General features: G+C 38.2%; 1 protein-coding gene across 1 annotated transcript; it reads right to left on the bottom strand.

Annotated features, from left to right (window-relative positions):
• Nucleotides 1–209: 209 nt before the first annotated feature.
• LOC117075049 (small proline-rich protein 2E-like) lies at nt 210–1652 on the bottom strand. Its single transcript, XM_033197080.1, has 2 exons — nt 1548–1652; nt 210–826 (listed from the first exon to the last, which is right to left on the bottom strand). The coding sequence occupies exon 2, from the start codon at nt 805–807 to the stop codon at nt 589–591; it is 219 nt and encodes a 72-aa protein (XP_033052971.1). The 5' UTR covers nt 808–826; nt 1548–1652; the 3' UTR covers nt 210–588.
• Between the last annotated feature and the right edge of the window lie 9924 nt (nt 1653–11576).

Here is an 11576-nt window from a genome sequence, read left to right on the forward strand (position 1 = left end):
AGAGAAGTTGAATAATATGTTCCTCAAATCAGTCAAACACTAATTAAGGAAAATAAAACAGGTTTAAAATCATACAGAAATAATTTTTGATATGTCCCAAATTGTGAGATCCTGCCTGTGGATGAAAGAAAGGTGGAAATATACCCAAATGATTATAAAATATTGCTAATAAAGCAGATTTGAAAAGAAACAAAAGATCCATTCACAAATATTATGCATAGATACTTTATTCAGAGAGTGAAAGGAAAATGACAACTGCCCAGGTGGTAGAAGCTCATGCTCAGGGGACAGACAGGCACAGAACACATCAACAGAATTCTCTGATAGTTCCCAGGGAGAGAGCTGCTCTTTCTTCTGAAGCTCTGGGAGCTGGCACAGCCCAGGACTTCCTTTGCTCAGTCTCCACCTGGACAGTGGCAGTATGGCAGCCTCAAAAAGGAAACCTTTTGCTATCAGGGATCATCACAGGCAGATCAAAGCTCCCTGTGTGTCCCTGGATGGCTTTGATGAGAAGATGCAAGTGAAGCTGTGGAACGAGGTGAGCCAATTATCCTTATCCTTTCATGTTCCTGATGAATCCTGAAGCTGTTACTTGCTCTTGGGTGGACACTTTGGCTGGCAGGGTGGGGAAGGTGGCACAGGAGGACATTTCTGCTGGCACTGCTGAGGTGGGCAGGGCTCTGGACACTTTGGTGGTGGGCAGGGCTCAGGGCACTTCAGGGGTGGACATGGCTCTGGACACTTCGGTGTGGGGCACACAGGAGGTGGCTGGCAGGGCTGCTTGCACTGCTGCTGTTGGTAAGACATCCTGCTGGAGTCTCAGAAACTGAAAGAAATTATATGACAGTGTTCATGAGAATGGACTCCTCCAGAGAGAGAAGCCAAAGCTTGTGTAATACCATGGCATATTATTTCTCCTATCTCCAAGAAATTATTTAAACTCTTAATTCCCTTTTCAAGACTCCCTGGTTTCTCACTTCCACTTCAGCGAATTACTTCATTGTCCCTGGGAATTCCTGTGTTTTCTCATATAAGTTTTCCAAAGAAAATACCTCTGTAGTAAACAACCAAGCATGTTACTTCTATGAAAATAACATCTTCAAGAAAGGCAGTCACAAGTTCAGATACCCAGGGCTGTCTCACAAGCTATTCCTATCATCGTTATCTGTTGTAAAATCCCAGTGGGTTGACATGGGCACAGAGAAAAGGGCTGTTTGGGAAGAACTACATGCTCTCACACCTGCTACGACATAAACCTTTGAAAAGGACACCAGAAAAGCAAAGAAAAAAGAAAAATACTTTGTTATTTTATTCTTGTTCAAATCAAAGCTTTCCCCTTAACTAACTTCTCCGTCTGTATGAACCCCTAGCTATGTACCAAAAGAAAGCTAAAATAGCATATCATTGTGCTCTAATCCTACATTTCCATCCACTAAATAGCATCAGATCAACATTCACAGGATTGAATCAACCAAATTTGCTGTACTCAGATTAAATTCAACATTTTAGGGCACAAAGAACAGAGGAACTCAAGGAAGCCAACTCACCAGGTTCTCCAAGGCAGATCGGTGCTCAGGTACCAGGAGTTTAGGAGCAGTGCAGCAGAAAAGCTCTTTACAGGGCCTGCTGCACCACCCAACAGGAAATGGAACTGCCAAAAACTACACTGATCCAGTACTGTCTTAAGTTAAATGCAAATTTATCCATAACTGGCCTGACAGTGATTATCAAACTAGGAAATATCCTGTTCTGGAATCTCCCCACTGGGTTAAGTGTTCCTGACTCACAGAAGCCCTGCCTTAGATCTCAGTTTCAGTGACCTATGGCAAAGGGAGAATTGGGGAATTCTCTAACTGGTGGTAAAGGGATCTCTTTTTTGACTGAGGGCTATGATCCTTTCCTGTCTTACACCTTCCCTAAATCATAAAACTTCCTGCCCTGATCCACTTTAGCTGAATGCCATATTGTTGTACATGAACCCATCTCCGCCTCTACTTTCCTTATACAATTTGCCAGTGTGCTAGAAGGAAGGGGAGGCCTAACAAAGGCCTGAATTCTGGCCCCAGATTGTTTTTGTTTGCTAAGTTGTGTGACCACAGCCAGGTCACCTCTCCTCCCTGGGATTATAAGCAGGGGAGAATCATACTTACCTCTGGAGTTGGAAGCTGACCGCATTGTGCCATTGCTGACCCTGTTCAAGCCAGCAACTTTCTCCTCCACTTCTATCTTTCTCTTTCATAGGACCCTGGATTTTACGATTTTCCTTTTCCCTTTGAAGCTGTCTTCTCCATCCAATTTGTACTGGCAATTGTCACCCAGGACAGGTTCCAGAGTGAGAGCCAGTCTCCCCAGCACATTTGCTACTTGCTGCCATCAAGGATGTGTACTATTGTCTTTTTATTTATAAAAATGTATTCTTAGCCACCACATTAAGGAAATGGAGAGACGTGAAACAAAATTACAAGCATTCATGGTATTGAACCATGCCTATATGATTCCCTGTAACCATCCTATAGAGAACAAGCTGCATAGACTCACATTATCATATGCAAATAATTAGAAGTAGGTTTGCAGAGTGGAGATGGTCAGAGCACTTAAAGTCTGAAATCTGGGGGAAAATACAAACTAAGTGTAACCTAAAATGTATTCTTCCTCTCTGTTTCCAAACAGGTTTTAGGTGTTTCTCGGTGTTTTTTAATTTGTTTGCATGTTCTTTCTTTGTCTTTTCCATAAGCCCCCTAGTCCCATGACCTGCTAGATTATCAAGTCACACCCCAATGTACACCTCTCATCTATCCATTTTGTTACATATTGTTCACTCAACATATATATTGTCAACGCATATAGTGACTCCTCTTTCATATCTTTCGTAAACTCTTCCTGCAATCAGTGAGGCTTACTAAATATGGTATGTGGAGTATTTAAGGTGATGTTGCTAGAGCTTCCTTAGACCAATAATCAGGAAGCTTTGCAAGAATGTGGTTTATAATTGGAGAAGAAGAAAGGAAAATGAGGAAGAGGAAAGACTCAAAATCATTGGAGCAGTCACCAGCTATGCTCCAGGAAGGGCAGGAGTGCTGAATCAACCAAGCATCACATCCCTCAGTTAAGCAGGTTAGGTTCTCAGAACTGCCATTGCTCCTGTCAGTAAGGAAGGGCTTTGGGGCAAGATCACTACTGGCCAGGAAAGTATAGAAATAAAAACATCACGTCAGCATCAGCACCTTAAAGTGAGGTGTTTACAAATGGTGTTCTCACCAAATGATCCCTACAAACTATTACACATGCCAAGCACATCAGAGGACAAAGTAAATGGCCTTTATTCAATAGGTCACCTACTCCTCCCCAACAGCCTCACATCACATCTAAAACACAAATCCTTAGAGAAATTTCTGATTTCTAACATGCAAAATTGGAGAATTTGCTGCTAAATGAGATCACTGTGTGAGATAACACAGTTTGGGTCACTCCCTGAGACTCCCCTTCTGAGAACACCCCACTCAAACAGGCTGCTTATCACAGCAGTGCAGGCACCAGAGTGGCAGCAGCCCTAGTGCCTCCAGCATCTCAGACAGGCTCACTTTACAAGTTGAGATGGTGAACTTGAAACTCACAGTTCCTCACAGACCAGCTACATGAGGAATGGCCACACCATGAAGAGGGGCAGCTAGCGGTCACAGCTTCCCCACGTTAGAACATCCAGGCCCTGAGACATCCAGGCCCTGGAGAATTCTTAAGATCATTAGGAAGGATGTTTTAGAAGACTATTTAATATTATTTAAAACGTTCAAATTATAGTAAAAACATATATACAGCATGACAACATTTTAACATTTATTTATGAAAAGATAAGAAATACCTAAAACATTTTATTAAATGTGATTCTGTTTGGTTGCTGTAATTACAGATGATTTTTATTTTCTTATTTTCCTTTTCAAAATATTCTCCAAATGTTACCTATTATTTTGTAAAGACTCTTAAAATTCTGCTTTGAAAAGCTGACAAGAAACAAGTCTGTCCGTAGCTCAATTAGTGAGATAATGATCTTCTTCCTTTTAAGCATCTCTAGTCAAACACTAAAGGTGGGGCCAGATGTGAGTAGGAGTTGTTTTATTATTATACCCCAATATTTAATTACCTCCCTATTATAATCTTTCTTGAAGAAAAATCCTAATAATAATCACCCTTTCTCCTACCAGTGACATAAACACAGGGAAGCCACAAGCACCCAATAGCCATACGTGTCTACGAAACAGTTCACCAAAATTGAGAGATCACACTAGGGTAAAAACATCAGGAATGAGTTTGTCTACTATCCAAGAGCCAGAAAGATAGAAATCGTAAAATTGGTCTGATTATGATGAAATTGGAAGAAACTGATAGTTACTAAGACAGGTGGTAAGGATAATAGAACATAGTGATAATAATAGTATATAGTGATAATAATAATACCTACCATTAAATTAGGTACATTAGGACTTAGTACTTTATGTGCTTAGACTTATGACTACAGATAGTACTCATAATAGTAATGTAATACATTGTTAATCAAGGAAATAGAGCCAAAACATCAAGTCTGAGATGTGTTTGATGGTGAGTAAATTATTTGCTTTATCTTTAAGATCTTTTATATCATATTTATTTTAGGTCAGTGTCCGAAGATTTTAGGGGGAAGCAAATGAAAATACTTTATTTGAATGAGGTGTGGTGAAATAATAAGATGGGCTAACCTTGATACTTACTCTTTTGTGGTGAAAATGAGAGTTAATCAAACAAGAAATGTAGAATAAAGTACAGAAACAAGATAATTTAATTGTTCCTAGTTGTTTGGACTAAGATTGTCTTCTGACTACTGTTAAGTACAAAAATAAAAAACTAAATATGATAAATGCAATATGTTAACTGTGTTAGTTTGCAAAATATTGACATTTGTAAATATTTAGCATTCTGTATAAAAATATATAATGTAATCTCTAATATAGTTTACTATTACTATGATTAGCTGTTCAGGACAATAAAAAATTCTCTCACTTAAATAACATGTTTCTTCTGGTGACAGATTACCTAAATTTCAGTTTAAGTCCTTATAAGGAACTGAATCATTCATTAGCATTAACCTTCCCAAAGCAAAAAGGGCCTGTAAATTCTAGTTTTATTTTCTCTAACTGTTAGATCAGACTAGTTAAAAAAATAATTGCAAGAGCTATCAGAAATACAAGATGATCTTATATGCTTTGTGTTAGGGAGATTAAAAACATAGGCTAAAAAATAGAATAAATCTGACACTTCTCCTCTTAAGAATCTTTTTAAGACAGTGAATGTGCATGGATTTAAAGTTGCCTCCCTTCACACACAAAAATAAATAAATAAGTAAAGGAAAGCAAGTAAACCTGGACAAAACTGTGAAAAACTCTGGAGTGGAAAAGCAGTTTAAAACTCTAACATAGAAGAGGGCTGACAGCATTGTACCGTAAGTCAAAGAGAAGTTAAATAAAATATAAACAGAAAAATCAAAGCTGACTCATGATCTCACAGAGCTAAACATAAGTTTACCATAGGATCCACCATCATGACTCCTAGAAATTCATGTAACAGATTTCAAAATATGCCCACAAAAAATAACCTATATTCAAATGTTTATAGTAGTTTCATTCATAATTTCCAAGAATTACAATCCACCAAAATGTCCTTCAGTAGATGAATATATAAATAAATTGTAGTATATCACATCCACAGAATGGAATACTGTACAGTGACAAAATGGAATGACATATCAAGACTCACAAAGACAAGGTTGAAATTTAAATGCAAATTGAGAAGTAACAGAAGTCAGTCTTAAAGGCTACATACTTTAAGGTTCCACATATGTGACTTCTGTAAAAGATAAATTTACACATCCAAAGAGTTCAACAAACCCTTAGTAAAATAAATTCAAAGAGAACTACACAGAGGCACATTATAATCAAACTATCAAAGACAGAATCTTTAAAGCAACAAGAGATAAGTGAATCTTCATATATAAGTGATCCTTAATAAGACTGTTGGCCAATTTATTATCAGATGCCTTGGAGATCAGGAGGCAGTGGGATGATATAATGAGAGTGCTGAAAGGAAAAACTGGTAACTTAGAATTTCGCTTCTGGCAAAATGGTACTTAAAAATGAGGGCAAAATTATAACATTCTCTGATAATCAAAACCTGAGGCTGTTCATTGCTCCTAGATTTCCCATGTAAGAAATGATAGAGCCAGGCGTGGTGGCTCACGCCTGGAATCCCAGCACTTTGGGAGGCAGAGGTGGGTGGATCATAAGGTCAGGAGATCGAGACCATCCTGGCTAACACGGTGAACCCCCGTCTCTACTAAAAATACACAAAAATTAGCTAGGCGTGGTGGCATGCACCTGCTGTCCCAGCTGCTGGGGAGGCTGAGGCAGGAGAATGGTGTGAACCCAGGAGGCGGAGCTTACAGTGAGCCGAGATTGCACCACTGCACTCCAGCCTGGGTGACAGAGCAAGACTCCATCTCAAAAAAAAAAAAAAAAAAAGAAATGATAAAGAGAGCCTTTCAATTTGAAATAAAAGGACGCTAGAGAGAAATTTGAAACTGTATGAAGATATAAAGGTCTCTGGTAAAAGTACATGGGCAAAAATAATAACCACTATTACTGTAATTTTAACTTGTAACTCCATTTTTTATGTTCTAAAGGATTTAAAATACAAATGCATAAAATATAATTACTAGCCAAAGTTAGTGGACATGCCATGTATAAAGATGTAATCAGTGAAATCAATAACATAAAAAGGGGATAGACTTGTGTCAGAGCTGAATTTTTTATGCATTTACAGTTAAGTTGGTATTAATTCAAACTAGACAACTGTAACTTTAGGATGTTATATATCATCCTCATTGTAACCCCAAAATAGATATCTATAGAACATACACAAAAGGAAAAATAAAGGCAATAAAAAGTTTTACTACAAAGATCAACTGAACACAAAAGCAAGTAATCATGGAAGCAATGAAGGTCAAATGACATAGAGTAAATGCAGAAGGAAGACCTTCCTCAACAGTAATTACTTTAAATGGAATTCCTTGAATGGAGAATTCAAGGAATTTTGAAGTTTGTTGATTTCTAATCAACAAACAGAGATTGGTGGAATGGATAAAAAAGAAAAAAGATCCAACTATATGCTATTTTAGAGAGACTCACTTTACATTGAAGATACAACAGTTGTGGAATCAGGAGGACCAGAGAGACCACGGGGTAAAAGGAGGAGACTTTACTGAGTACACTCAGACCCAGAGGATTAACATCCATGAGCTGAGCCAGGAACAAAGACAGCACTTGACTTTTATATACACTTTTAAAACAGGGTGGGCTAACTTGAAGCAGGCTTACAGTGGCATGAAAGTGAGGACACAGAGGCAGAACAAAGACAGTTAATCAAATTTTAACAGGTTCATAACTCAGGATTACACATGACCATTGTTATGTAACCCAGATGGCCATTATATAGCTTTGCTCTAGTGCCTAGCATGACTTATTCCATGACCTTCACTACTGCACCCAGGTGGCCATAATTCAGGCCTGCTCAGACAGTTCATGTCTTTCACTGTTCCACTTAGATAAAACAGAATACTTAAAGTTACCAGTTACAGAGAAAAGAAATCTATAAACTTATACCATGAAAGAAAGGAAAATTTGTTTTTCTCCTCCCTGTGTTGAAGGAGTGCTGGGAAGGTATCCAGAGTACATTTCTTTGTGTCCTAGCTTCTTAGATAGTGTTTATCAAGGCTTTTCCTGGGTCTGGGCTGTGCCTGTTGCTGCCTAATACAGAAAAGCTTATTTCTTTTTCTTTTTAATTTTATTTTTCTTTCTTTCCTTAATTTCCCACCTCACAAACAGGGTGAAAGTAATAAGATGGAAAGGTAAATTCTATGCAAATAGAAGCAAAAAGAGAGCTGAGGTGGCTAAACTAATATTTTGTAAAACTATACTTCAAGTTAAATACCATTATCAGAGACAAAAAAAGACATCATATATTGATAAAAGGATCAATTTACCAAGAAGATGAATACATTATAATCATACATTTACTAAATATCAGAACTCCAAAATATTAATATATGAAGCTACATTGAAATAAAACTTTTAAATAATGGATGGATCTATGATAAAAGTTGAAAACTTCAGTCTTTCACTTTCAATAATGACTAGAATGACAGAAGTTTGAAAAAAATGAGGATTTGAGCAAAAGTATTAACCAACTGGACCTAAGAGACAAATACAGAATACTCTACACACAAACAGCAGAATACACATTACAGTTTTGTCAAGAGAACATGGAACACTCTCCAGGATAGACCACATATTATGCTGCAAAACAAGTTAATGTATCGTAAAAGACTAAAATCATACAAAGTAATTTTCTAGTCACGATGGAATGAAACTAGAAATCTATAATCAAAGAAAAACTGGAAAATTCACAAATTTGTAGAAATTAAACAACATACTCTTTAACAACCATTGGGGCAAAGAAGAAATCACAGGGAACATTAAATACTTTCAGACTATTAGAAACAAAAGCATGTCATACCAAAACTTATAGGTTGCAGCAAAAGCAGTGCTAACAGGGAAATTTGTAGCCATAACCACATGCATATTTTAATGAAAACAAATACCTCAAATGATTAACCTCATATTATACCTAAGGAACTTTAAAAAGTAAAGCATAATAAACCCAAAGCAAGTAAATATGAGGGAAGAAAGTGAAGATGCATAAAACAAAGGACAAGCAAACAATAGGGAAAATCAACAAAACTAAATGCTGTTTATTTGAAAAGGTCAACAAAACTGACAACTCTTTAGGTAAATTAAGAGGAAAAAAGATGTGAGACTCAAATAAATAAAAATTTCAAAAGTGTGAAATTTACAACTGGTTTTACAGAAATGAAAAGGATTTTAAGGGAAAACTGAAAATTCTATGTCAGCATATTGGATAACCCAGTTGAAATGAACAAATTCTTAGAAACACACTATTTATCAAACCAAATCATGAAGAAATAGAAAATCTGAATAGACTTATAACATGTAAGAAGATTGAATCACTAATCAAAAATCTCACAAGAAAAAAGAATTGAACCAGAAAGATTTACTGGTGAATTATATATCAATTGTAACTGAAAGCAGGGAATATTTCCTGACTTGTTCTGAGACAAGTATTCCCCACATACAAAAAGACACTATAAGAAATGAAAACTACAGATCAATGTTTCTCATAACATTAATGCAAAAAATTCTCAAATAAATTTAGTGCACCAAATTTAGCAACATAATTAAAAAGGATTATACAATATGACCAATTGTGATTCACTCCCCAATCCAAGAATTGCTCAGCATAAGAAAATCAATTAAGGTGATATACCAAATTAGCAGCAGAAAAAAAAAAAAAAAAAAAGATGATCATCTCAATCAGTGCAGAAAGAACATTTCATAAAATTCAACCTTGTTTCATAACTTAAAAGAAAAAAAAACTGCCAGGCACAGTGGCTCATGCCTTAATCCCAGCCCTTTGGGAGACTGAGGTGGGTGGTTTGCTTGAGGCCAGGATTTCAAGACAATCCTGGGCAACATAGTGAAACCCCATCTTTACAAAAAATACAAAAATTAGGCGGGGATGGTGGCATACACTGTAGTCTCTGCTACTCAGGAGGCTGAGGTGGGAGGATTGCTTGAGCTGAGCCCAGGAGGTCAAGGCTTCAGTGAGTTGAAATAGTGTCACTGCACTCCAACCTGGGCAACAGAACAAGACCCTGTCTTAAAACAAACAAAAAAAAGTCAATAAACTAGAGATAGAAAGAAACTTCTTCAAACTGATAAAGGTCATATATGAAAACACACTGCTAACATCAAACTTACTGGTGAAAGATCAAAAGCTTTTTCTTTAAGATCAAAAACAAGATGGGGATGCCCACTTTCACAACATCTAGTCAACATACTATTGAAAGTTCTAGTCAGCGCAATTAAGTAAGAAAAAATAAAATGCATCCAAGTTGGAAAAGAAGAAATAAAATATTTCTGTTGACAGATAACATAATCTTGCATGTAAAAAAAACTCTAAAATATTATCCCAAAACCCCTATTAGAGCTGATAAACATATTAAGAAAAATGAAGATTTGCTTCAATGAAGTTTTCTTCTATACTATCAACTCCTACACATAAATAAGAAAAAAAAATTCCCTAATAAAAATTATGTAAAAGGCATGGAAATTTTTTTACAAATAAAGAAACAGCCAAGTGAAATACAGGGGAGAGGAAGCTGCAGAAAGAGCCCTGTGGACACTCTCAGTCCCCAAGGAAGACATTTCTGACTTTGTCTCACAGGAGTCCTTGAGGAAAGCTGCCGGTGGAAGTGGGGAAAGACCACAGAGAGAAGGAAACTTCCAGTTGAATTTCATAACAATTTCAACTGAACATGAAGGTTCCTGGACAGAACCCGGGGGAGGGGGTGAAGGTGAGCACAGAAGCTGCAGCAGGCGAGGAGGCATGAAACCTGAAAGCCCTGCTTACTTTCTCAGCTGGAAGGCTTATAGCCAGGGGCAAATTCTCAGCCCTGCTCACCTGCTGTCTGGAAGTAAACTCAATGCTATTAGGGAGGCACAGTGGGAGTGAGACCAGCTTTTCAGGCTGCACGGGAGCTGGATGAGGCCTGTAACTGCTGGCTTCCCCCCCACGCCGCCCCCCCTACCCCCGGTGAGCTGTACAACACAGCAGAGGCAGCCATAATCTCCCTGGAAACATAACTCCATTGGCCTGAGAACCACACCCCCATCCCCACACAGCAGCTGCAGCAAGTCTTACCCAAAAAGAGTCTGAGCTCAGACATGCCTAATTCTACCCTAACCTGATGGTCTTTCTCTACCCACACTGGTCGCTGAAGACAAAGGACATAATCTCTTGGAGGCTCTATGGCCCTGCCCACTGCCTGAGAAACCAAATACTTATCCAGGCAACCCTAGGGCAAGCTTGTATCTGCCCTATACTACCACAGCTGATGCTCTCTTGAAAGTGCCACCTCCTGTCTGGAGGCCAACAAAACACAAAACTAGCATGCTAAACAAAACTACAAGCAAGGACCCTCACAGAGTGCATTTCACTCCTCTGCTACCTCCACCAGAGCAGGTGCTGGTATACATAGCTGAGAGACCTGAAGGTGGATCACATTATAGGACTCTTTGCAGACACCCCCCAGTACCAGGCTGGAGCCTGGTGGCTCTGCTGGGTGGCTAGATCTAGAAGAGAAATAACAATCACTGCAGATTGGCTCTCAAGAAGAGACATCTCTAGGGGAAGCAGGAGAGCACCAAATCAAGGGAGCACCCCATGGGACAAAAGAATCTGAACAGCAGCCCTCGAGTTCCAGATCTTCCCTCTGACACAATCTACGCAAGTGAGAAGTAATCAGGAAAACAATTCTGGTAATATAACAAAACAAGGTTCTTTAACACCCCAAAAGATCACACTAGCTCACCAACAATGAATCCAAACCAAGAAGAAATCTCTGAATTGCCAGA

Source organism: Trachypithecus francoisi, unplaced genomic scaffold (genome assembly GCF_009764315.1).
Source record: "Trachypithecus francoisi isolate TF-2019V2 unplaced genomic scaffold, Tfra_2.0 Lachesis_group5, whole genome shotgun sequence".
In the NCBI taxonomy this organism is placed as follows: domain Eukaryota; kingdom Metazoa; phylum Chordata; class Mammalia; order Primates; family Cercopithecidae; genus Trachypithecus; species Trachypithecus francoisi.